At 46.0% G+C, this 27,043-nt stretch overlaps 2 protein-coding genes across 2 annotated transcripts in view; both read left to right on the forward strand.

Moving 5' to 3' along the window:
- The window catches only part of Nup133 (nucleoporin 133), a 51,972-nt gene extending 42,010 nt beyond the window's left edge, over nt 1-9,962 (forward strand). The window contains exons 22-26 of the mRNA XM_059263839.1: nt 2,338-2,456; nt 3,844-3,924; nt 4,195-4,259; nt 5,553-5,641; nt 8,573-9,962. Of these exons, the coding sequence (XP_059119822.1) occupies nt 2,338-2,456; nt 3,844-3,924; nt 4,195-4,259; nt 5,553-5,641; nt 8,573-8,709 (491 nt within the window). The 3' untranslated portion in view covers nt 8,710-9,962. The remainder of the gene's footprint in view (nt 1-2,337; nt 2,457-3,843; nt 3,925-4,194; nt 4,260-5,552; nt 5,642-8,572) is intronic.
- A 3,540-nt stretch (nt 9,963-13,502) lies between these two features.
- Acta1 (actin alpha 1, skeletal muscle) lies at nt 13,503-16,619 on the forward strand. Its single transcript, XM_059263840.1, has 7 exons — nt 13,503-13,628; nt 14,615-14,755; nt 14,852-15,176; nt 15,367-15,528; nt 15,626-15,817; nt 15,976-16,157; nt 16,234-16,619. The coding sequence occupies exons 2-7, from the start codon at nt 14,627-14,629 to the stop codon at nt 16,375-16,377; spliced, it is 1,134 nt and encodes a 377-aa protein (XP_059119823.1). The 5' UTR covers nt 13,503-13,628; nt 14,615-14,626; the 3' UTR covers nt 16,378-16,619.
- The last annotated feature ends 10,424 nt before the right edge of the window (nt 16,620-27,043 follow it).

Below are 27,043 nucleotides of genomic sequence, written 5' to 3' on the forward strand. Positions count from 1 at the left end.
CACATACAAAAGCTAAACCGTTGAGTTGAGGGCTTGAGGAAAAGATAACCCTGTGTTTCAGTGTCCGGACCTCTCAGATAAGACAAGCCCATGTTTCACACTTTGGAAGTGCTGTGGCATGGTCGTGTATGTCATCACACGTATCCGTTTGCCAGGGCTTAGCCTGCACTTGCATCTCGTCACGAGGGAATACGGCATTGTGCACTTGTTGGCCTGGACTCGTCGTAGTAATGTGAAGACAAAAGGGCAGACTGTATTAGATGAGAGGAGCCATGGCACATGGTCACCAAATTAACGCCTTTGATTGGATCTTTGGTCATCCTTCAACCAAACAACTGTGATGAATATTTTGGGAACTATAAAATATAATAAAATATTAATATAATAAAATAAATAAAAAAGTATTTGAACTTTTTTTTTTCTTTTTTTTTTTTTTCTTTTTTTTTTGGTTTTTCGAGGCAGGGTTTCTCTGTGTAGCTTTGTGCCTTTCCTGGAACTCACTTGGTAGCCGAGGCTGGCCTCGAACTCACAGAGATCCGCCTGGCTCTGCCTCCCAAGTGCTGGGGTTAAAGGCGTGCGCCACCACCGCCCGGCTATTTTTTTTTTTTTTTTTCTTGAAATAGGGTTTTACTATGAAGCCCAGGTTGGCCTTGAACTTATAGCCCTCTCACATCAGTCTCCTGAATGCTATGAATGAGCATATTTAATATTAGATTATATTACCATAAGCTTCCTAACTTCTGTAGGCTTAATAGTGCTTGTGATTAGATGTCCTTATTCTGTTATGGTAGCTGTAAATTTCTCCGAACCTGCCTTGCCCAGCAGTCCGGATGAATCTCCCCCACCCTCTAGTCCCACAGCCGCTTATAAAATAATTACTCAGAGGCTTATATTAATTACAAACTGTATGGCCTATGGTTTCAGCTTCTTGCTAGCTAGCTCTTTCATCTTAAATTAACGATTCCTATTAATATATATGTTGCCATGTGGCCATGACGTTAACAGTCTGCTGACATCTTGTTGCTCCTTCGGCAGTGGCTGGCATCTCTCCTGCATCTGCCCTTCTTCCCTCTCTATCTCTGCTTGGATTTTCAGCCTGGCTGTAAGCTTTCTTGCCATAGGCCAAAACAGCTTTATTTATTATCCAGTGAGAGCCACACATACTCACAGCACACAGACATCCCACAGCAGGTTTGTTTGTTTGTTCCTAAGACAGGGTTCTCTGTGTTGGCCTGGCTGTCCAGGAACTCACTCTGTAGACCAGGCTGGCCTCAAACTCAAGAGATTCACCTGCCTCTGACTCCCAAATGCTGGGATAAAAGGTGTGTCCTTTTGCTTAGAAATACATACTGAAGATACTGAAGTACTTAGAATTTGAATACCATGATGCCTGCAGCATCCCTGTGATAGCAAAGGGGTGGGTGGACAAGGAAAGCCAGGCATGGTGGCGTCCACCTGTGATCACTGCACCTTGGAGGCTAAAGCAGAAGAGCTGGACTTTTAAAGCCACTCTTGGCTACATAGTAAACTGAAGGCCTGGGGTATGTGAGACCTGTCTCAAAAAAAATAATTGAAAGAGCTAGATGTGGTTGTGCATGCCTTTAATCCTAGCACTCAAGAAGTAGAAGATGGCAGAGCTGGGTCTCAAAATTAAATAAATAAAATTTGGTTCTATGAGTAATTCCTATGGGAAATTTTAAGTTGTGGGGAAAGGGGGGTTGTGTTAGATTGGAGGTTCCACCTCCTGAAGTAACTACTGTGATTTTGGTTGTGTTTTGCCCGCTGGCAATTTGTGGAACACTGCTGCTGTGTGAGTAGAAATGCTGTGCTCTTCGGCCTTTGTCTATTGTGATTGCTGTGGTGAACAGACAGCAGTCCATCCTCTCTTCTCCAGCAGCCCAGTGCATGGGGCAGAGAATCTGTAACATGCAGAAGCCTGGCACTTCATCCAATGGGGTATTCTTATCCATTAATACATGAGTGCACATAGAAAAAAACCCAGGTTTTGTTTTTCTTCTGATATATTGTGGTTTCTGAATGATACTGCCATGCTCTTCCACTGAGATGCTCTAAAGTGGGCCTGCAGCTGGGCCTCCGACCTCCAGAAGCACCTAAGTCGCTTTCTCTCTCCGCAGCTGCTTTCTGCTACTGTGGTCATGTATAGACCTTGGATCAAACAGTAAATATGTTGTTAGCAGTGAAGAATAAACAAAGACATAACATCCGGAGACTCTGGGGTAGCAATGAATTGCTTTTAGAGTGGTTTGGTTTTTAATTTGCAATTGATTGATGATAGCAGAAATGAAAATCTCATCATTGTCTGTTGTTGATCACTAGCAATGGCTGAGCAAGAGCGCTTCCTGCTACACCAGGAGACCCTGCCCGAGCAGCTGCTGACCGAGAGACAGCTGAGTCTTAGTGCGATGCCTGTGTTGACTGCACCACAGCTCATCAGTGTAAGTGTTGTATATGTCATGGCCTTGTCCTGTTTCCACACTCAACAAGCCTGAGCTTTCTAGGCCATACTGTGGATCCAACAGGATCTTTCTCCCTCCTCCCACCTGCCAGAGACCTTTCCCCTAGAAAAGCTATTATGAGCAGGCAGCATTAGCAGGATGCAGCTCCCCTGGCCTTCCAGGTGCTCATTCATGGGGGACTAGTAGGAATCATGGTAGTTTGCTTTCTCAGAATAGGAGTGTGGGCTATGAGGTAACCATCCCCCTAGATGTTACTCTGCAGACTCTCGTTAGCAAAGATGCACAGGCTTCAGGTACCGCCTTCACCTGTTTCCTGGCAACCAAATAATCCAAGGCAAGACCAGAACATCTAGGTTGCATCAGATGAGCATCTGGTGTTGTGTGCACACTGTCTTCCTCCTCCTCAGGCGTTTCACTGTGTGTGCTCTAGTTGTAGTTAAAGGAAAGCAAGCAGTCCAGAGTCTTGAGTGTAGGCCACTGTGGACAACTGAGCTTCTGAATGGTGCTTTCTGCTGAGAGAGCATGTACTTGAGAGATCTAAAATGTAGGCTGTAAGTACCAGTATTCTATTTGTCACTAAGAAGCAAAGTGTGGTGCCAGTCTTGCTCAGACACATCATCTATTTAAATGCTACTCTCCAGTTTCAAAAGTGGAGACAAAGGGATTTTGCAGAGTATTAGGTTTAAGCCTGTGTGACAATGAAAACTAGGAGATAGGTTATTTATGAAAGATTTTTTATATTGTTAAAGGATTATATGCTGTTCTTAAAAATGAAATTTGTCCTATTGCATATAGTTGTTAATGTAATCAATTCATATTGATTAAAAGATGGCAGGATTTGGGGGAACATGTACAGTTATCTAGCATCTAACTCACCAGGGAGACTGGATCACACAGGAAGTGTTGGTTTACTTCTTTACGGTGTTGAACGTTGGAACCCAGGGCCTCACTGCTAGGCAGGTACTCACCACTAAGCCCAGCTGTATGCTAGGTTGTAGTTTTTAAAGAGTAGCATTTGAAAGAGTAGCATTCTAAAAGCCATGCACTGAGTCCCCTGTGAGCCCAAGAACAAGAATTTATGTCAAAGATTATACATGAAAGCCTGATGAAAAGCTTGTAGTATCTTCTTAATCTCAGAATATACATTTTCTGGTGTTTTTAAAAAAAGAACGTATGTCCCATTATAGAAATTAATTTCTGGTTTAGAATATGCATTGTTAGACAATTTGCTGTAGCCAGAATATAGCTCCCAAATGTGACATTGTTCTTGGCTACAAAAATATGCGCAGATTATATGAAAGAAATCAGTGACTTATTTTCTTTCTCAACTTTCTTGGGTAATTTTCTACCTGGGGACTTGTTGCAGCTGTACATCTGTGAGGAGAACAGAAGAGCCAATGAGTACGATTTTAAGAAAGCCTTGGACTTGTTAGAATATATTGATGAGGTAAGAAATCACTCTGTCTAGGGGGCATAGTGGCTGGCCTCCTTGGGCATTTTCTGGCCTCCTTGGGCATCCTGCACACATGCAGTGCACTTAACATACATACAAGCAAAATATTCATATACATAAAAAAATTTTATAGATAGTGGTGGTGGTGGTTATGAATTAATGCAGAACAACAGTGTTAACTCTAGGTTAATATAATTAAATTTTAAATGTACATTTTAGTTTTAAAGCGTAGCTTTAATCGGGTTGTTCTGTTTTGCTGTGAAGGAGGAAGACGTGAGCATCGATGAGCTGAAGCTGGAGATCCTATGCAGAGCACTGCAGAGAGATGAGTAAGTCCTTGCTTGGGTGCCAGGTCCATAGGCCGGAACTGCTCCCATCAGAACTGGAACTTGTGCACAAGATGGGCTTATGTGCTTCTGGGTGTTTCAGCATGCTTTGAGCATAGTAGTAGTTTCATTGGTAATCTTACTCTTTGTTTTGTTTTGTTTTTTGAAGCCCTGGCTGTCCTGGATCTTGCTCTGTAGGCCAGGCTGGCTTCAAACTCACAGAGATCCACCTGCCTCTGTCCCGAGTGCTGGGATTAAAGGTGTGCGCCACCACCACTTGGCTCTTTTTTTTTTTTTTTTTTTTTTTTTTAATTATTTAGTTTATGAGTGTTTTGCTGAGTGTGTGTCTGTGCAACACATGCATACTTGGTACCCACAGAGGGCAGAAGGCGTTCATCCCCCCAAATTAGAATTACAGACAATTGGGAACCACGATATGGGTATAATTTTGATGAGAACTCCCTGTCCTGGTTTAAAATGTTTTAAAACCGTGTGTGTGTGTGTGTGTGTGTGTGTGTGTGTGTGTGTGTGTGTGTGTGTGTACACGTGTACTCACAGGCCACAACACACATGTAGAGGTCAGGGAATCACTTTCTGGAATGAGTTCTCTCCTTCCACCCACCTTGACCAGGTGTCAGACTTGGGTCGTCAGACTTGCAGGGCGAGTCTGTTTGCCCACTGAGCTCTCTTGCCAGCCTCTGTCCTGGCTTCTAATGGAGTTTAGCTTGCCTGTGGCTTGTATACCGTTAGCACCAGAAAGCAGTGCTGTGTGTTCATGTCCACTGGAAAGAAAGCCACTCTTCTTCACCTTATTGGGGTGTATTCATGTCAAGAAAGACAGCATTTGCTGAAAATTGTTTCTACTACTGTGCTCAGAAAGACGGACAGCATTTTAGGATGCTGACTAGATTTGTTACTTGAAGCATTTTCTTCAGAAAGATGCCTCACACTGGGTATGGTGATACACACCTGTAATTCTAGCACCTGAGAGGTGAGGCATGAGGATCAAGAGCTTAGGGCCAGCCTGCACTACATAGCAAAATGCTGTGCCCCACCCCACCCCCGCTCCCCCAAAAAGCCTTTTTAAACTTGTGTGGTGTGGTGGTTGTGATGGCATTTGCTGCCAGTGTAGTTAAGTCAAAACAGATTTCAATATGTCCCACATTTAGAGACCATTATTTTGATAACTTGAAGCAGGGTCACAGAACTTGACACTCTATCCCACGGCCATCAGGAGAAAACCATTTGTCTCAGCTGCCACGATGATTCAGTTTCCCTCATCATTTTCTTTTCCAGCTGGTCCAGTTCAGACGGTAAAGATGATCCAATCGAAGTGTCTAAAGACAGTGTATTTGTGAAGATCTTGCAGAAACTTATAAAAGACGGTAAGTGGTTTATTAACTGTTAGAAATTAAATGTTGCAACCAGAAGTGGTGGTGCATGCCTTTAATCCCGCACTTGGGAGGCAGAGCCAGGAGTATCTCTGTGAGTTCGAAGCCAGCCTGGTCTAGAGTGAGTTCCAGGACAGCCAGGGCTATTACAGAGAGAAACCCTGTCTTGAAAAACAAAAATAACAAAAACAAAAAGAAGGAAGGAAGGAAGGAAGAAAGAAAAATGAAATGTTGCTCTTGGTGTTGGATACGTACCATGGGAATTGCCAGCGTGACACGGCATAGAGGGTCAGAGGGAACAAGATCACGTACAGGATGGAGCTTGTTCTCAGTGAGGCCACTTTTCTACTCTCCGCACTGGGGGACCAGGGTTAAGGTGCAGTTCTCTAGCAATGACATAGACTCTGGTTGTAACAGTGAAAGTCCCCTGTCAGGCAGCTCACAACTGCCTGTACCTCCAGTTCCTTAGTAAACAGAACCCTCTCTTGCCTCCACAGTCACCTGCACACACATGGCACAAACACATACACATGAAATAAAAACAAAGGCTGCTGAGCATCTCAGCAGGTAAAGACACTTAGACCAAGCCTGAGGTCCCGAATTCAATCACTATGACCCATATGGTGAAAGGAGCAATCAGCTCCCCAAAGTTGTCATCTGACCTTCACGCATAGACACACTGAGAAAGTGTAATAGGGCTGGAGAGTTGGTTCATCAGTTAGGAACATCTGCTCGTTCCAGCACCCACATGGTGACTTACAACTGTCTGTAACTGCAGTCCCAGGGAATCTCAAGTCCTTGTCACTTGTGCAGGCAACAGGCACACATGTGGTGTACATCCACACTTGCCAGCAAAACACTCATACACATAAAACATTAAAATAAATAAACATAAATAGATATTTTTAAAGAAAATGTATTAAATTAAAAATTGGGACTGGAGAGATGGCTAAAACAGTTAAGAGCACTTGCTGTTCTTCCAGAGGAGCTGAGTTTGATTCCAAGCACCCACATAGTGGCTCACAACTATCCGTAATTCCATTTCTAGGGGATAGGACACCTGGCCTCTGAGGACACAGGACACACAGACATGCAAGCAAAATACTCACATATAAAATCTTTTAAAAAGTAAAATTGCAAGATATTTATATACACATCCATTTTAGACATTAAGACTAACATTCAATTTAGAGATAAAAATAACAGTATGTTTTCTGCCTATGTTCTGTGAGAGAAATACCATTTGTGGCTCACCTTTAATCCCAGCGTTCAGGAAGCAGAGGCAGGCAGATTTCTGAGTTCGAGGTCAGCCTGCTCTACAAAGTGAGTTCCAGACAGCTAGGACTGTTACACAGAGAAACCCTGTCTCAGAAAACCAAAACAACAACAACAAAATTCCATTTGCTGAAAAGGGCTCACATGTGGTACTTCTTTGGGAAAGATGAATCTATCTCAAAAAGAGACTTCTGCCTTTCATGTACTGGGAGCTTAAGACATGAAGAATGTTGGAAAAGACACAAAGGACAGTACAGTTCATATACAGAAACAGGTCTGATTCTTAAGAATTATTAGATCAAAATACTTGGTGGTAGTGCATGCCTTTAATCCCAGCACTTGGGAGGCAGAGGCAGGTGGATCTCTTGAGTTGAGGCCAGCCTGATCTTCAGAGCAAGTTCCAGGACAGCCAGGACTGCACAGAGAAACCCTGTTTTGAAAAAAAAAAAAAAAAAAAAAAAAATCTGTTAGATCAAAACACAGGATGTCGGGTTCAGGTAGTGTGCAGACCAGCTAACCTACCTCTGGCAGATCCTTTCAGATTCAGAGATGCTGTATTTGAGGAACATACAATGACATGTATCCTAAGTCCAGTGATCCTGCAGAATGAGTAAGTGTGGCATTTACATGACTCCAACATTTGCTATGCATATGCATGCAAGGTATATCATTTAATCTACATAAAACATGCCTGCCCCTACCTGGCACATAGTTGCTCAGTAGACCTTTGTTTTTTGATGTTGCAGAATTATTCAACTAATTATTATAACAAATAGAAAAAGATGGTGCTGAATGCTTCAAGAATATTTTTACTGGACAAGTGACTCCTCTCAAGGATATCTTCCTTAAAACTAGAGAACCTGATAGTAATATAACAGATTATATGCTCTTATTCATGCAAAATTTTTGTCCCATTTTCTTTGTCAAATGGGGTTACATGCTCTGTTGTAATTGCTGTGGCTCAATAGTCCATTGATTAGTGCTTCCTGGCTCTCCTGACCCCACTATCCTTCTAGTCTCTGACTTGAGTTGAAATGCTACAGTATGTGTGATTTCATTTCTTTGGGACAGAGTCTTGCTGTGCTGCCCAGACTGGACTTGGGCTTTCAGGGTCAAGGGACCCTCCTCCTTCAGCATCCTGAGTGCTGGAAGGATGCACCCAGGTTAAACTGTGACACCTTTACAGTATCGTGGCCAGCTCTGTGACAGTATTTCTGCTACATTATTCCCCAAATAGGACAACACAGAAATGACTATTAGTTGACAACTTCCACATTGAAGGAATGTCTTTTGGCTTTTTGAGACAGTTTTTCTCTGTAGCCCCGACTGTCCTGGAACTAGAACTGGCTCTGTAGACCAGGCTATTCTCAAACTCAGATCTGCCTGCCTCTGTCTCCCAAGTGCTGAGTGCTGGGATTAAAGGCGTCTTAAATGGTAGAAAATGAAAAGTAGACTCTACTACAGACCTCACCTGGAGTGGCTGCTTTACCAGTGAGGGCCTGCAGGTGGCTCTGAAAGGCTGTTGTCAGAGGGAGCACTGTGACTGGGAGGAGGCTCCAGTGTGGGGCCTGTTAGCTCAGTGACCACCACCAGCCTCTCACCCCCTGGGGAGTCTCTGAAATCGTAAGTGACCATGACTCTTGTTTGCAGGCATCCAGCTCAGCGAATACTTGCCAGAGGTGAAGGACCTACTTGAAGCAGAGCAGCTGGGAAGCCTCAAGTCCAACCCTTACTTTGAGTTTGTTCTCAAAGCAAATTATGAGTATTATGTCCAAGGACAGATGTGACCTTTGTAGAAATGGTTGTTCTAAAATTTGTATAAATATTTGCATATAAAAAAATTTGAGGCTGAAAAAACTAGGTTTTAATCAACTTGAGGTTCATATAGTTTCATCTGTGGCGGCCGGGTTTTTTCATGCTTTATTTGGGAGCTATAATATAAAGTAGGGGCATAATCCTAATTTTCTTTCAGTTGTAACATATTTTCTTCTCATTTTCCACGTGAAGTCACCATTGTTTGTGTTACTGCCCTTTCTCCAGCCCCCTTGGTCCAGTGAGACATGCAGTTCTCTCTGGCACTGTCCCCTTGTGCACACTATGCCTGTTTTGAGGATTGTAAGATTGAGTCAAGTTTGGTGGCATGCACCTATAATCTCAACACTAGAGCCTGAGACAGGAGGATACTGAGTTCAGAGCCACTCTGGCCAACAAAGCAAGATCTTGTCTTAAAAAACAAAACATTGCTCCCTTACCTCTAATTGGTCATCCAATACCAGCCCTTAAATAATATACATATAAGTAATATTTTATGGACTGAGCAGGTTGTGTTTATATAGTTAGGTCAACAATTAAAAGAGGCCTTGAATTTGAGAGCAGTGGAGCAGGGAATAATATGAGGTGTTGGAGGGGACAGGGGAAGGGGAAAACAATTTAATTATATTTTAATTTCAAAAAATAAGGAAAACCATGTTTTTCAAGATTGCCCTACTCAGTCTCTGGAGTCACTGTGACTCTGGGTGTGGTACACTGAGAAATCTCTGGGATGCTGAGCCAGAAGGAAGTACCTACTTAGCAAAATGAATGTCAGGTTTTACTGAGTTACTATATGACTGAGAAACCAAAACTGGGTCTTAACTCATGAGAGTTGACAGCTGGTAACTCATTGGAAATGTTCCTCACGTTTTGCATTGATTAAAACAAACAAACAGGGGCTGGAGAGATGGCTTAGGGGTTAAGAGCACTGGCTGCTCTTCCAGAGGTCCTGAGTTCAATTCCCAGCACCCACATGGTGGCTCACAACCATCTGTAATGAGATCTGGTGCCCTCATCTAGCCTGCAGGGATACATGCAGGCAGAACACTGTATATGTAATAAATAAATCTACAAACAAACAAACAAAACATTTTAGAGGTCTCATTATGTAGCTCTGGATGATCTGGAATTCACAATTCACTATTGTAGACCAGACTGGCCTCAGAATCACACAGATCACCTGCCTCCTAAGTCCTGGGATTAAAGTTCACCACACCCATCAATAAGGGATGAATCTTAATGAAAGTGTTTTAGTGAGTAAGATGTTTGTGTGGCTTTCTGAGCTATCAGTAAATTGTCACTGCTACCAAATATGGTACTTGCACTGACTGTAATCTCAGTATTGACTCAGTGAGCCTGGGTCAATAGTTTCGTGATGGTTCCTAGTTTCACCATAGTTGGTCCTTTCACAAACACTGTAATGCTGAGGCCAGTCTGCCATAGATGTTGTTCTGTAAGCCCCAGTAAGGGGCCCAGGCAGCCTGTATGGGGCATAGAGGCAGAGATTTGGTTGTTTCATTCTCTTGACTGGATGCTGTGGGAAGGGCCAGAAATCTTCATTCAAGACAGATTCATGGCTTCTTAGGCTGTCATGGTCCCATATTCTTGAGTATTTCCAGGCTAACTACAGTTCCACTACAGCCTCCCCCACCCACTCCCATTCTGTCCTCATGTATAAAAAGTCCGCATGTGACATAGTGGCACATGTCTTTAATCCTAGCTCTTGGGAAACAGAGGTAGGTGGATCTGAATTTGAGACCAGCCACTGATCTATATAGTGTATATAGAGAGCTCCAAGCCAGCCACTGCTATATAGTGAGATTCCATCTCAAAAATGACAAGAACCTACACATCAATGCAATATGTACTGAAAAGTATATGTGTGTGTGTGTGTATCGTACATATATATTGTATGTGTATATACAGCATATGTCATACAATATGGATATGTGTATATATCTTTTACAGCATATACATATATATGTATGTATTATATAATACAAACATATATAAACAAACTTCTTTTTAAGATAAGGTCTCAGTATGTAGCTCTGGCTGGCCTCAAACTCTCAGTCCTCCTGCCTCAGCCTCCCAAGTCCTAGGACTACAAGTGTGCACCACTGTCCCTGGCTAGAACATTTTTTAAGGCATGTGGAGAAAACATACACAAGCAACTGTTTAACCAGGAAGCCTTGAGTTTCTGTTTTGAAATGGGCCTTGGACGGTATTGGACCACCTTTTGTTTTATATGCGGTATGGTGAGTACTTTGCACACCTTGACTCCGTTCTCAGTCAAAGCCTTTCCGAAAGTTTTTCCTCGCCTGCTAGGATGGCAGGTCCATGTACAGATGTACCATGGCCTTAATTAAAACAAGGGGTGTTTTGCTCCATAGGAGTCCATTTCTGGGGCCAGCGTTCCGTTCAGCAGGCAAACTCAGCAAGCCTGGCAGCCTGAATTCAATCCCCAGAGTCTACATGATGATGGAAGGAGAGAACCAACTCCACAGAGCTGTCCTCTGACCTCCATGTGAGCGCCTGCCTCCCTGGGGCTCTGTGGTTCAGAGCTGCTACAGGGTTAGAAGGATAGAGCTGACCTGTGCTGCTGCCCATTGTAGTGTTAGCCTGTTAACTCCCCTGTTTGTCTCTGAGTAGGAGGTGAGAAGTGAAGGGGCAGAGTAGAAAGAAAAGAAGTGTGAACATACCAGCTCTGCCCACAAGCATTTGGGAGGCCAGCAGGAAGATGGTGAGTTCGAGTCTAGCCAGGATTCCAGAGAAAGAGACCTTGTCAGGAAAGGAAAAGACAGTGCAGCTGAGGTTAGAGAGTGCATGTGCCCTGCTCACCTGCTTGCTGCTGTGCCGGGGGTGGTGCAGGAGGTCTCCTGGAGTTCGAAGACACTTGTTCAAGGTCAACTTTGGATATGCTGAATGTCATGCTGAGCTGAGAAAACTTTGTAATGAGCAGGCTTGCTGCAGTCTGGGGCAGTCCTTCCAGCCCAGCCCTGTGTTGTCCAGGGAGGGCATCAGCACATTTCTCCCTGCACTCACAGCCTCAATAAATGAGTTCCCAAAGCTGCATGTAGCATGTGTTTGCTGCTTGTTAGTTCTCTCCCAGTGCAGGGTGAAGACAAAGCCACGGAGCTAATATGGCCCTGTTAGGCTGTGCAGCCCACAGGTTAGGAAGAGCTGTGTGGGAGTCTGGAGGAACCTCAGCAGAGGATCTGCACCTGTCCCAGCTGCCGAGTTCCACTCCAAATGTGAACAACTATTTTGGGAACACTTAAGCCATCAGAAAAGTGAATGGCTCCATGGTGGCTTGGCTCTGATGCACCCCTCAAAGTATGTCGTCTGGTTGACCACAGAACACTGTCTTGGGCTTTCTTGTCGTCCCTACCCAAATTGAGAAAGGCGCCAAGAGACAAACGACCTCTGTTCACCCCTACTCCACCTTCCATAAGTAGCTCCTAGAAACCCAAAGGATCCCCGTCTATCAGTGGTATAAATAGGCCTGGCAGGTGGTGGCTCCAAGGTGGATGGGAAGCAGCCGGGCTGACAGGCATCATCCTCTAAATATAAAGATGAATCTGCCCGGGAGAAGGCACTCCTGGGCTCCAGTGTAAGGTCTTGGTGCTCCTTAGAAGGGACTTCCATCACCACCTCTCTGCCTCAGCCCCCTCCAGGCTCCAATAAGTTCCACTGTGACCCTTTCAGACCCAGGGGAGGGACACAGTGCCACCAAAGGGGAAGGGGTATCATCTGCTCAACCCAGCCAACTAAATGAGAGTCAGTTCTGGAGTTAGGGACACACCCCTACACCACACACACACACACACACACACACACACACACACTGACCCCTCTATTCTTTCCAAGAGTGCACTGCAGAACGTAGGGGACAGCTCTAATGCCCTGGTCTCTCTCTCTCTCTCTCTCTCTCTCTCTCTCTCTCTCTCTCTCTCTCTCTCTCTCTCTCTCTCTCTCTCTCTCTCACACACACACACACACACACACACACACACACACACACACACACACGCACACTGACCCCTCTATTCTTTCCAAGAGTGCACTGCAGAACGTAGGGACAGCTCTAATGCCCTGGTCTCACATGCCATGTGTCGGGGCCACAAAGCCCCCATAGCTCCTCCTCTCTCCAACAGTTGTCTGCCCGGTGACAGCTGCATGTCCTGCACTGACTGACAGCCTGCACGGAGTGGGGGGTGGGGTGGGGTGGGGTCAGATCTCTGGATTGGGGGGGCGGGTTTTGAAGTGGGAAAGAAAATGAAGTTCAAATGTACGGCTTATTTTCCATCCCTACCTGGGGCCTGTGACCCCTCCCAGCTCACCTGATCACAGGGCTTGGGCTTAAGCACCAGGGCTTGGTAGCCTGAGTTAACCCATAAATGGGGTGTAATGTGTTAGGTCAGGAATCAGGTACCTTCTCAGCGGCTCATGTGCCCAGGGTGGGCAGAGCTGGGGAGACCTTTCAAACAGGTAGAGTTTGGGAAGTGCAGACCAGTCATCTGCAAAAACAGTGACCTTTGGCCCAGCCCAGCCCTGCAGTGAGCATTGGAGCCAGTTGGGAGGGGCAGACAGCTGAGGATACTCTCCATATATGGCCCGGTCCGGTCCTAGCTACCTGGGCCAGGGCCAGTCCTCTCCTTCTTTGGTCAGTGCAGAAGACCCGGGCGGGGACCCAGGCTGAGAACCAGCCGAAGGAAGGGACTCTAGTGCCCGACACCCAAATATGGCTTGGGAAGGGCAGCAACATTCCTTCGGGGCGGTGTAGGGAGAGCTCCCAGGGACTATATAAAACCTGAGCTAGGGGACAGGCAGTCACAGGACGTGAAGCCTCACATCCCACCCTCGGCATCCAGGGCCAGAGTCAGAGCAGCAGGTAGGATAGAAGTGGGGAGGGTGCCCTGGAGGACCCAGCCGATCAAGCTGTTTAGCCTTGGGCCTGTGTCTAGCGTCACACTCTGCCCTAGAGGCAGACGGTTTAAGGAGGAGACTTGGCTCTGGAAATTTCTCCAAACTCATCTCCAGACCATTTGAGCTGCTGACTTGGCATTTAGGATATACCTGAAGCTCTGATATCTACCCATCACCACCCCCACATCCCCCCTACCCCCTCCCTGAGGACTAAATCCAGGACCTCCTTCAAGTGAGCAAGCCAGTGCTCTGCTACTGAGCCACGTGCCAGCCTTGGCTGCTTGAGATTTCTCTCCCTAAAATATCTTTTTTTCCTTCCCTCCTTTCATCCCTCCTTCCTTCTTACTCTTTCTCTGCTGGGACCAAATCTGGGTTCGTAGAGCTACACCCCAGGCCCTGGGAGACTGATTTGAAGATGTGTTTGGAGACATTCAGCATTGTCTTAGCCTTGGCACAACTCCCTCTGAGTCTAAGGCTTTTCTAAAGCCAGCAAGGCCTAGCTAATCTTCTCTGGACTAGGAGACAGGTGGAAGTGTCCTTTCTGAGTTTGGAATATTGTGGGTGTTCAAACAGGCAGCTTCTCCATAGTTGGGACAGTACTGCCTTCCTCTGGGCAGTGTCCTCCACCCTCTCACAGGACAGGCAGGTTAGCAGTGGGCCTTAATGTCTCCTTCACAGATGACATTGGGAAGTAGAGAGGATAGCATTAGTTAGTGCCAGCTGTGGGGTGAAGGTAGAGGGCCTCAGGTCTCCAGAGGATGTCCCCTGCATACCTAGTTGGAGGACTTAGTGTGGTCCACAGACGGTGCTTCCCTTAGCAAAAGCACAGCCTTGGACTGAGACAGCATCCTCTGGCCCTCTGCAAGGGGCTGGGGGAAAGGAGTCTCTGGCTCACTCTAACCCCCACCACACACACCGATGCTCACACACACTATGGCCTTGTCCTTGCAGAAACTAGACACCATGTGCGACGAAGACGAGACCACCGCCCTCGTGTGCGACAACGGCTCTGGCCTGGTGAAAGCCGGCTTTGCCGGGGATGACGCCCCCAGGGCTGTGTTCCCATCTATTGTGGGCCGCCCCCGACACCAGGTCAGTCTGCTGCCGGGGAAGGGTAGCTTCACTGAGTACAGCCCGTGTTTCCCTCCATCTTAGTAACAAGTGTCTGATGTCTCTCTCCACATACAGGGTGTCATGGTGGGTATGGGTCAGAAGGACTCCTACGTGGGGGATGAGGCCCAGAGCAAGCGAGGTATCCTGACCCTGAAGTACCCCATCGAGCATGGCATCATCACCAACTGGGACGACATGGAGAAGATCTGGCACCACACCTTCTACAATGAGCTTCGTGTGGCCCCTGAGGAGCACCCGACCCTGCTCACCGAGGCTCCCTTGAACCCCAAAGCTAACCGCGAGAAGATGACCCAAATCATGTTTGAGACCTTCAACGTGCCTGCCATGTATGTGGCCATTCAGGCAGTGCTGTCCCTTTATGCCTCTGGCCGTACCACTGGTGAGTGCCCACATATGGCCCACTCTGGGCCAGGTAGTTTTGTCCCAACATAATGTCGTCCCAGCCCACCTCCTGGTTCTGTGCCCTGCACCATACCCATCCAATCCCTGATGTCCACTTTCCTATCCCAGTGCTGTCCCTGCTCTCCCTGCTGGTCCCCTCCGCTTATGCACGCCCCTCCCCCTCGCAGGCATCGTGCTGGATTCTGGGGACGGTGTCACCCACAACGTGCCCATCTATGAGGGCTATGCCCTGCCACACGCCATCATGCGTCTGGACCTGGCCGGGCGTGATCTCACTGATTACCTGATGAAGATCCTCACCGAGCGTGGCTATTCCTTCGTGACCACAGGTGCGTGCTTCCAACGCCTGCTTAGGGCGGCCCACAGAGGGCGAGTATGCGCCCCAGGCCTTGCCCTGAAACTTCCCTACTGCTTCTGCCCCTGCAGCTGAACGTGAGATCGTGCGCGACATCAAAGAGAAGCTGTGCTATGTGGCCCTGGACTTTGAGAATGAGATGGCCACCGCTGCCTCCTCCTCCTCCCTGGAGAAGAGCTACGAGCTGCCGGACGGGCAGGTCATCACCATCGGCAATGAGCGCTTCCGTTGCCCGGAGACGCTTTTCCAGCCCTCCTTCATTGGTGAGCCATCCGCTAGGCTGGTATAGGCTAGTGTACCGGGATCTGTCTCCCTTCCTCCCGCCCCCCTCCTCACGCCTCAGAGTACCGGGTCTCGACCCACCGGTGCCCTTAGTCCCTTGACTCTGTGGTCGCTCACACTGCCTCTTCCTGGGCACCAGGCATGGAATCTGCGGGGATCCATGAGACCACCTACAACAGCATCATGAAGTGCGACATTGACATCAGGAAGGACCTGTACGCCAACAACGTCATGTCAGGGGGCACCACCATGTACCCTGGTATCGCTGACCGCATGCAGAAGGAAATCACAGCTCTGGCTCCCAGCACCATGAAGATCAAGGTGCATGACGGGACTGGTGTGGGCGGAGACGCAGGGGCGGGGGGACACACAGGCACTTGACACTCTTGTCTTGCAGATCATCGCCCCCCCTGAGCGTAAATACTCAGTGTGGATCGGTGGCTCCATCTTGGCCTCGCTGTCCACCTTCCAGCAGATGTGGATCACCAAGCAGGAGTACGACGAGGCCGGCCCCTCCATTGTGCACCGCAAATGCTTCTAGGCGCACCCTCATCTGCGTCCACACTCTCTCTCCTCAGGACGGCAATCGTGCTGTGGTTGCAGGGTGGTCTCATCCATCCTCCGCCATGGCTCCATTGCCACCACGGCAGCCAGCACCTGTTTTAGTCCTGTTCAGAGATTGACTCGTTTTACCTCATTTTGTTATTTTTCAAACAAAGCCCTGTGGAAGGAAATGGAAAACTTGAAGCATTAAAGCCAGCCATTTTGTTTTGCTGCAACAAAGCATGTGTTGTCTTTATTTACCCGGGATAAGGAGTAGGCAGGAGAAAGACCCACCCCGCCTGTGACTTTTCACGGAGCTCCAAGTGGGTGCTGCTCCTTAGGAAACAAAGTTAGGAAGTTAGATCTTCTCACCCAAACCCTATGGTTTCCCCTTCTGGTTCGTAGCCACTCCCCCTACAGGGAGTTGGAGAGGCTTGCCGGATCTCTGGCAGCTGCTGGGTGAGGCATCTTCTTCCCCTTCACAAAAGCTGCAGTCATCGCCGGCTGAGTCAGCGGGCGCTGACCGTGGTGCTGGCCGGAGTTCCTCTCAAATCTGCCTCAATCCAGGGCTGGAAATCGGATCCTCAAGTCTAACCAAAAACTTGTATTATGCATGTAATGAAAACTCTTAACAGTCACCGACTCTTCCAAACTGGGAAGTCCTTTGCTCTCTTCCCATCAAATGCTGGTGGCTCAGAGAAGTGCTCTTCTTGTAGGGCTGTGGAGAAGCTACCAGGGAGGGAGGGCAAGGAAGGATTTGGAGTTTGCAGAAAGGAGGCGTCTATGAAAGGCAGCTAGCAAAGTCTAAGGCTGGCAGCCAGGCTCATAGGAGAAAACATAAGCACAAGAATTGGTTACCACTCACCATTTTTAAAAATCCAACCCAGTGCCTTGAGCATATCCTACGAGAGCACTGTATCACGGAGCTACATCCCAGCCACCACCAAATGTGAAACAAACCATGACAATTTGAAATCCTACAGGAGATAAACAATACCTGCTTTTTTTCTATGTCTTAGACAGGCTCTCATTTGCAGTGGAGACTGGCCTTGAACTCTCAGTCATCCTCCTGCCTCAGTCTCTCTATTGCTGGCATTGCACCGGTATCACCAGACCCAACTTGCTGTTAAAAGTAGCTTTCTATTCCTAGGCAATATTTCCAAGAACAGTGGTCCAAATAAAATGGATGCCAACTCAAGGAAGGAAACAAACTCACTTAGAAGCATGTTTACAGATAGGGTCGCTTATGTGGCTGGGGGCTTATTCTTTCCTATTGACAAGCTCCAGGAGTTTCCAAGCCCCCCCCCCCCAGGATACTGATCAGAACTGGCTTCTAAATAAAAATTCAGACTTTATTACAATGAGCACATGGTACTAGACTTACTGAGAAGCACCTGTTTGTTCTACCCAGCATGAAGGAAAGTTTAAAATGGTCCATTTTCTAGCCTTACAGAGGAGCTCAGCATTTCATTGATAACACTAAATATAAATAAGGATGTCTGACCTGCTGGTACACAATAGTGTCTTTAATGCTGGACATAGCTGAACAAACCCCATCCACAGCCAGAATAATTTGTACAGCAAACGGCCCAGGAAAGCATCAGTATTCTCTAAGCTAGCTGCCATCTTGAGGATGTTTGAGCCAGAGGCTTAAATATGACCACAACAGGTAATGATCCATTTCTCCTGCAGTGATAATCAATCAGTAAACAACTTGAGATACTTTGAAGCTGACAGAAGTTTGAAGACACTCTGGAATCGAATGGTTTCCTTGAGCACCAATCAGCATCTAAGACCCACTCTCCCAGTGAAAAGGAGACAAAAATCATGAACTGTGTAATTTCATTCATGATGTATTGAGCCTAAAATTATATCCCTCTCCCTGATATTTCACTGAAAAGAAGTAAGCATCATACATTTTGTTAGTGTTCTGAGTCTTTTTATGCTCTGGGAGAAAGTTGTTGATGTTGTGGGGTATTTACCAGAGAAGACTGCTCAGATATGGGTTTAAGCCAATAGAAAGTCTTTATTAGCTGGACGGCGACTGTGGTGGGTGTTTGGAATTCCAGTGTAGAACCAAACCTTTCTCAGGGTGAGCTTTTAAACACAAAAACCATGTCCTGGGTTGAAATACTTCAGCTAACAAGAACAGTTAGCCAGAAGTAGAACTACAGAAGTCAAAAAGCAAGGTTAGCACATTTAGAGACTGCCAGAACTATATGGAGTTTGGTGGACTAGGCCTTTGTTTTAGTTTCAGCGGTTGGTGCTGTCTACATGCTGAGTTTAACAGCCTGAATGGTATGTCCATCATGGAGTCAGTTTTGCTAAGACCTGGGGGCTACTAAGGTCTAGGGCCCTATTACAGTTGATATCTGACAAATTGTGTTAAAAATGAGGCCTGAAAATTCAGTGTAGTGTTTTGTGTGGAAAGGATGACAAGACAAAAACCTAGAACACACAAACATTTGTGCAAGATTGGGGAACCAACGATTTTCACCGTTATCTAGTGCCTACTGGAGTAAGATTTTTTTGTTGACAAGCTGTTCAGAGAATCAGTACACATGGCAGTGCATAAGTATTGTTTAGGGAATAAAGGTGAGAGAGAATTTGTTTTTGTTCCCAGCACAGAAACACACACACACACACACACACACACACACACACACACACACTGGATATGGTAGCACATGCCAGTAATCCCAAGAGTGGAGAGTTAAAAGCAGCATCAGTTCAAAGTCATCCTAGGCCATGCAGTAAGTTTGAGGTCAGCCTGATCTACATGAGACCCTGTATCAACACAAAACAACATAGCATGGCACAAACTATGTCACAGCACACACACACAAAGAAAAGAAATAAGGCATGAGCTGTGAGTGTCAATGTGCAGTCAGATGACTTTTCATCCTCCCTGGGGCTCTGGCTTAACAGTGGGAAGTAACAGCACCATTATTAAGAAACCCGTGGGTAGCAGGCCAGGTCCAAGCACCGCTTTGGATACTGCAAAGGAACATAGAACAAGAACAGACAGAAAACATAGCCCACAGGTCTTAGAAAAGTGTCTATGTCCCTTCCTTGCTTCTGAAGCATTCTCAACTCCTGCTTGGAGCCTGGGGAATTTTGCCCCAAACTCTGCTGTTAATGTGGTTTATTTGTTGTTGTTTCCAGTGGGTTTCTTTTAGCCAAAGACAGAGGATAACCTTGAACTTCTGATCCTCTGGGACTACAGGGGTTCTCTGGCATGCCCGGTTTATGGATTGCTGAGGGTAGAACCAGGACTTCACATATGCTATGCAAGCTGAGCCCAGCCCTAGCCCTGCTGCTGTGTTTCAAGCTGCTCTGTTTCCTGGACTAAACATGAGTCCGCCAAGTCCCCAGGAGGTGAGCACCAGCTGGAAGGCCAGGGGGCCTGGAGGCCCTGCAATCTAAAGCTAACACATAACATGTCCATGAATCATCTGAACCATGAAAAAGAACAAAATGAAGGGCAAATTGACAAGGGAATTAGGTCAGAATGATAAATCACAAAGCTTCCACGGTAGCATGAGGGTTGGGGTTTGTTTTTCCTGCTGCTTTTCTTCTTCTTCTTCTTCTTCTTCTTCTTCTTCTTCTTCTTCTTCTTCTTCTTCTTCTTCATTCTTTCATGTTCCTTTCAACTTATTTTTCCACCAAATATATGTCATGTTAATACCAAAATGTTGAAGTGAAATCAAAACCAAATAATTAAGCAAAGGAAAAGGCCACACTGTCCCAGCTGCAGGGGTTCTAGTTTGGGTGGCCAGGATGGTGTATTAGTCAGGGTTCCCTAAAGGGACAGAACCAATGGGATGGATACATATAAAGATTGTCTTGTGTTTCTTATAAGATTTATCTGGAAACTTACAAAGCCTCATAGCTTAATAGTGTATACACAAGTAATACTAACTTACTACATTATCTTCTGTATATAGCTTGGATTCAGCTTTCTTTACTAGGATGGTACTATACAGCAGGATTCTCTAAGCAAACAACTGCCATCCTCATAAGACCAACTGTGGATTCTTATAAAAAGATCATGACAGCTGGGCTTGTTGATTGTAAGTGCTCTGTAGTAGAAGGAGTGGCTAAGGAGTGTCAATGGACCCTCATCTGAGTATCCAGCCTTTCCTCCCAGCCAGTTGGTGTAACTCTGCCCTAATCAGATGTGGTCTCATGGTTTTGGGGGAGAAGCTAAAGTATATAGGTTGGGGAAAGACTAGGGAGAAGGGGATCATGTATGCAGCTATGGGGAAGCCCTCGTACATACTGGGTGAGAACTTTCCAGTGTGGCTGCTTTCGAGCCCCATTATCCTGTCAGTGATCCTTCACTATACTCTGTAAGTAAGTTCAGTAAATTCATTGGTTCCTCCGGGGGGAACTTTGATAAAACCAAAGTTTGGTTTGTCATTGGGGCGTTATGAAGAGGAGACAAACTTTGCTTAGTTCCCTCTCCCCAGAGGGCAAGTTTTCGTAACAGATTATTAATTTATTTCTTAATGTTATTATGTTGTTGCTGAGTATTCACCAGAGATGACGGCTTGGACATGGGCTTAAGCCAACAGAGAGTGGCATTCAGGATCCCAGTGGAACCCAGGCCTTTCTCAGAGTGAGCTTTTAAGCACAAAAACCATGTCCTGAGTTGATATACTTCAGTTAACAAGAACAGTTAGCCAGAAGCAGAACTACAGAAGTCAAAAAGCAAGGTTAGCACATTTAAAGACTTTTCTAGAACTATGTGTTAGGCCTTCATTTTAGTTTTGATGGGTGATGCTGTCTACGTGCTGTGTTTTACAGCCTGAATGGTACTTCCATCATGGAGTCAGTTGTGCTAAGGTCTTGGGGCCTACTAAGGGCTGGGGCTCCGTTACAGTGTCTCATGGTATTAAGACAGGAAAACAATAAGTAAGAGAATGGTAAAAAGATGCAAAAATGGAAACTACATTCAGGAGGCAGAGGCATGCAGATCTCTGAGTTCAAGGCCAGCCTAGTCTACATAGTGAGTTCCAGGATAGCCAGAACTACATAGTGAGACCCTGTCTCATAAAACAAACAAACAAACAAAAATAAAAATGTAAAATTGTTTTAGTAAAGAAGAGTTTATATGTGAAACTAAGATGGCTGGATGTTTCCAGAATGAGAAGGAAAACTAGAAAGTTTATGCAAGTTAATAAGATCTGAGTAAATTATTTAAGGTACGCAAAAATTGAGACTTAGAGATGATGAATATGGTATTAAAGTTTATAAGGTCATAATTTAATACAATTTTTTTTCCTGAGACAAGGTTTCTCTGTGTAGCTCTGGCTGTCCTGAACTCACTCTGTAGACCAGGCTGGCCTCAAACTCAGAGATCCTCCTGCCTCTGCCTCCTGAATGCTGGTTTTAAAGGCATGTGCCGAAGTTTAATGTATTGGTGTTAAAGCTCTGCTTAAAATGATGGAGCTATTGATATGTCCTTGGTAACCATTTTAAAAAACTAGCTTAAAGAACAAAAAAGTATGTCTAATCAAAGTTTATCTAGAAGTATTAGGGTCTTTTGATTGTTTGTTTCTTTTCTTTTTTTTTTTTTTTTTTTTTTTTCTTTTTTCGAGACAGGGTTTCTCCATGTAGCTTTGGAGCCTGTCCTGGATCTCACTTTGTAGACCAGGCTGGCCTTGAACTCACAGAGATCCGCCTGGCTCTGCCTCCCGAGTGCTGGAATTAAAAGCGTGCGCCACCACCGCCCGGCTGATTGTTTGTTTCTTGAGACAGGGTCTCACTATATATTTTTGGATGACCTAGAACTATGTAGACCAGGCTGGCCTTGAACTTATGTAGACCCATCTGCTTCTGCCTCCAGAGTGCTGGAATTGAAGGCCTGTGCCTGAAGTATTTGGTTTTTGAGAAAGGTTTATCTAAATAGTATACAACAGTTAAAAGTACTAGACCATAGTAACTGACTTTCTGGGTGTCTGTTTGGAGGCCTATAGTAATGTGGCCAGAGAGATTAAAGGAGAACACTGTCCCCTTGATCCCAAGGTCAACTAGATTCCAGGGGACTGTGGGTATATCTTGAAATGTTCTGTAACTAAGGGAAGTCACCTGTTCTTTTATTCAGAGAGGCCATGAAGACCATATCTGGTGAATTCTCATCTGTGTCCAGTCTACAAAGAAGAGGGTCAACACAGGAAAATTTTCTCAACTCTTCCAGTCGAAGCCACAATCAAGCAAGGCCTTTTGATATATCCTCACACAGAAAACTGGTACAAGAAAGGTTAACGGAGCCAGAGGTCCCTCTCAAGTCCAAGTGATCCTGAGAACTAGATCTTCAACTGGCTTTGACGGTACAAAAAGTGAGAGAGGAAAAAAAAAAAGACTAATTCTGGACACCTACATGGTCTTTAAAACCCACTACGAAAGCATAGCCAAAATGTAAAATGATTGGTGTGTTCAACAGTCCAAGGGATCACACTCCCCAAATATTGGGCTAAAATCTATATAAGATGTTATTTATACAACTATTTCTCATTTCACTAATGATTCTCTTCTTGATTTAAAAAAAGAAATGACGCAGGCTAGGAAGTTGGCTCAGCAGGTAAAAATACTTGCTTCCAAGTGTGACTAGCCAAGTTTAATCCCTGGGACTCATAAAAATTGTCCTCTGATCTCCAGAACAGAAGGAAAGAAGAAAGGAAGGAAGGAAGGAAGGACAGAAGGAAGGAAGAGAGAAAGAAAATTCCTAGATATGAGACTTCAGATCTTGTTGGCTCATTGTAGCGAATAGTTACCATCAAGAAAGATAGGTCTGCTGGGCGGTGGTGGCGCACGCCTTTAATCCCAGCACTCGGGAGGCAGAGCCAGGCGGATCTCTGTGAGTTCGAGGCCAGCCTGGGCTACCAAGTGAGTTCCAGGAAAGGCGCAAAACTACACAGAGAAACCCTGCCTCGAAAAACCAGAAAAAAAAAAAAAAAAAGAAAGAAAGATAGGTCCACTATTGTTTGTTTATTTGTTTGTTTGTGTTGTTGTTTTGCCCTCAGCAGGGTTTCTCTGTGTCCCCCTGGCTGTCCTGGATCTCACTCTGTAGACCAGGCTGGCCTCCTCACAGAGATCCGCCTGCCTCTGCCTCCCGAGTGCTGGGGTTAAAGATGTGTACCACCATTTCCAGCTATTGTTTTAGCCCAGACATTAAACGATAGCTTTTCTAAGCACAGGAAAAGCTGTTTTGGTGTGATGGAAAAGCCCCACAAAAGGATAGTAGTATCAGGACATATTATCATGAATGTAATAAATCAATACAATTAATGTAATTAATAAATATCATAAATATAGTTATTGAATGAATACTGTGAATGTAATCAATGAATACCACAAATATAATTAATATCATGAGTGTAATGAATGAATATCATGAGTGTAATTAATATCTTGAATGTAATTCATGCCACTGAATTGTGAACTTAAAAATGGTTACAATTGTAAATATTATGTTCATTTAAAAAATAAGGTAGAATGTAGTCACCATACATTATGTGTGTGTATGAAATTGAAGACAGCAATGTTCTAAAATAAAAAAATAAATAAAAATTAAAATTAAAAAACGATAGCTAAATATCTCTTCTCTCCCTATCTAAAAGCCTTATGAGAGGACCATCACACGGGCTTTAAACACTCCTACAGCTATCAAAAGGCCTGAAAGCAGATCCTGGGTTCATCACTCTGGAGAACAGCTTAGCAACTAGAGGAGGGGCCCCAAACCTGGAGGCTCTTGTGAGTCCATCAAGAGATTAATGGACTTTGATTTGTACATTTTAAAATATCACGTTCTGCCTAGGACTTGTAATGCTAATAACTCTTGCCTTTACTTCCTCCTCACGTCCCTTTCCAGGCAACAGGCAAGGACTTCTTTCCCTGCCTACACCTGGCTGGGTATTACACAAATGATTCTAAGGTTACCTCTGTGCCGGCTGAGGGGGTAGAGGGTGGGGATGGGGGTGGGGGAAGAATGTCAGAGTTGCAATGAAGGCCTGCTAAGAGAAAGGTCCTCTTAGTCAAGAGACTAGAATCTCTGGCCTGGTGCAGACCTAACACTCCAATGGGGTCAGGTCAATCTCCTGGCCAGGGAATCATCCCTAGGAAGGCAGGCTCCCATTAAACCATGCCAGTGACTAAATAGAATAATTGATTCTTTGTAGTAGGGGCCTAACTCAGAAGCTCACTGAGCCAGCTAAACAGGCACTTCACCCCTTCCTCATAGCAGTTTCGCACTCCAAGAGATGACAGGAAAAAAGTCCAACTCCTTCTTAATGAGTTTGAGGGAAAATGTTTAAAAATAAGATGGGATTTATTAGAAATAACATTAAAATTAGTATTTTCTATCAAACACAGTCAAACTTGTGTTTATGACAAGGGAGTCAAATCTTTTATCTCCCCCACCTTGTAAGACTTTTATGCAAATGTTTTAACCTTCCCTCTTTCCAACACAAGCCACTGTAGACAAAGTGACAGGACGGAACATCTCCCAAAGAAATGCTAACGAGATGCCTGGACTCCTTCCTGAAATCTGAATTTCCTAATCTTCATTCCAGCTTCCAGTGCTCAGCACAGAGCAGGTGGGGCAATTAGGGCTTGGGCCTCCTCAAGGCCCAGGCAGGGCTAGCTGAGCTCCCAAGAGTTCCCGGACAGACTCAGGAGTCAACCGTGGGGAGAGGGCTGTGTCCTGCTCCCCACCATGCTGGCCCTGCCCTACAAAGGAGGAGTTTGGGAGTGGGACCACAGCCCCTCAGAAATCACATAAGCCTGGGTGCGGTGATAATCCCAGCACCTGGGAAGGAGAAGGCAGGCAGATCTTTGGGAGGCCAGCCTGGTCTCTGTAGAACATTCCAGGCTATCCAGAGCTACATAGCGAGACCTTGTCTCAAAATAAAAAATAAAAATAAAGAAAAAAAAGGAGGAGGAGGAGGAGGAGGAGAAGAAGAAAAAGAAAGACATTACATATGGTCACTTATGCCAGGGCAGCTGAGGCGTGAGAATCACCACCTTTATCTTCAGTTCTGGCTGAGGCTGTCTCTGCCTAAAGATCAGCCAGGCCTGGTGGGATAATGGATTGTTTCGCTTTTCCTATTGGCATTATGTTCACCGCACATGGCACAGGGTTACATGAGGACACTTTCACTTATAATGTGCGTTGAGCATTTTCTCCACCCACCCTCCCCTTTCCTCCCCTTTCTCTCTCCTCCCTTCTCCCGTTAGTGTCGTCCCCCCCCCCCCCCCCCCCCCCCCGTGCTCTGCTAGACAGTTTCACTTCCCTTTTGGAGGATTTACCAAAGAACTCCAAGTCAAGCCACCGTGACACCTGCACATGGATGTTTACTGCCGGATTGTTCACAGTAGCTAAGCTACGGAACCAACCTAGGTGTCCATCAGCAGGAAAAGATGAGGAAAACAGGGTGTTTATACACAGCTGGGTTTTTTAGCATAAAGAAGAATGAAGTTGTGCTGTTTACAAGGAAATGCATGCAGCTGGAGATAGTAAATGCTGTGTGCAGGAGAATCAACAGAAAATCGGTGCCTCCTCCTCCAGCGAGTTGACTGCCTAGAAGGGAGGTACATGCTCATCAGCCATCAGGTCCACTCAGGCTGTAAAGGAGAAGGGTTAGACTCAGCCACAGTGCTGGGGAAGGGGTTCAGGGGACCAGGAGGAGTTGATAGGTATTGGGAGGAGACGCTCTTGCAAGGCCATGGCTGGGCTTGAAGGGAGGCTGCGGCTGGGGAGGGTGTAGGGTTTAGGAGGGTGCTGAGGGTGGCTGCCCCACTGTGTAAACTTCATTGCTGGGCACATACTGTTTCTACATCGTAAGGACAATGGGAGACAGCTGGAGAGATGAGTACTGGCTGCTCTTGCAGAGGACCAGGGTTTGATCCCAGCACCCAATCATCTGGCAAAACACTCACGTGCATTAAACAAACAAATACAATGGGAAACCATTGACCTCTTTTAAGCACAAGCTGGGTGGGAGGGCTTGGGGGAGGGGTGCAGTCTGGGCCCTGGGGTAACATAGGACTTGGCCTTTTCACTTCCCCTCAGTACACCGGAGCCCTAGCGCTAACAGGGAGATTCAGTAGAAACTGGAGTTGGAATGTTCTGTGTAGAAAATTCAAGACTACTGAAGGGCGAGGGCCCCTGCTGCCTCGGCCCCCTCCTATCTTGTGCACCAATAGTCCTGCCTGACCCTTAGTCTGTTCTGGAGGCCCTGCTCTATAAGCAGGGGTGGGAGCAGGGAGGGAGAGGGAAGGAGAGGGAAGGGAGGGGTAGGGTACTAGTTGGGAGGGGAGCTTGCCGAGGGGCAGGGGAGGGAAGGAGGAGATTCTCAGCAGCTGTCTACAGAGCCATCCACCAGCCTGCCTGCCTTAGTGAGTCACTGAGCAGCGCCCACTGCCTGCCTCTATTTTTATACCAGCGCCTGCTCATATCTTGCATGAAATAAGCCCTCCAGTTGGTGGAGGGAATCTGATGGCAGAGGGCAAGGACTGAAAGAGTCGTTTGAAAATCCACACAGGAATTGCAGAGCAATTACTCTCTGGAACTAGGAGCTCCTTACCTTTTCCAGAGTCAGTGATTTAGGCCTCTGCCCTGCAGGGCCGAGAAGCTACAGGCCCTTGGCACCCCTGGAGGC

The sequence above is a fragment of the Peromyscus eremicus genome, chromosome 5 (assembly GCF_949786415.1).
Source record: "Peromyscus eremicus chromosome 5, PerEre_H2_v1, whole genome shotgun sequence".
NCBI lineage: Eukaryota > Metazoa > Chordata > Mammalia > Rodentia > Cricetidae > Peromyscus > Peromyscus eremicus.

Excerpts from the sequence above, each read along its gene's own strand:
- Acta1 (XM_059263840.1), top strand. The coding sequence starts at position 14,627 with ATGTGCGACGAAGACGAGACCACCGCCCTCGTGTGCGACAACGGCTCT. Across the intron at positions 15,529-15,625 it reads CTATTCCTTCGTGACCACAG|CTGAACGTGAGATCGTGCGC; the intron begins GTGCGTGCTTCC and ends CTGCCCCTGCAG. Across the intron at positions 15,818-15,975 it reads TTTCCAGCCCTCCTTCATTG|GCATGGAATCTGCGGGGATC; the intron begins GTGAGCCATCCG and ends CCTGGGCACCAG.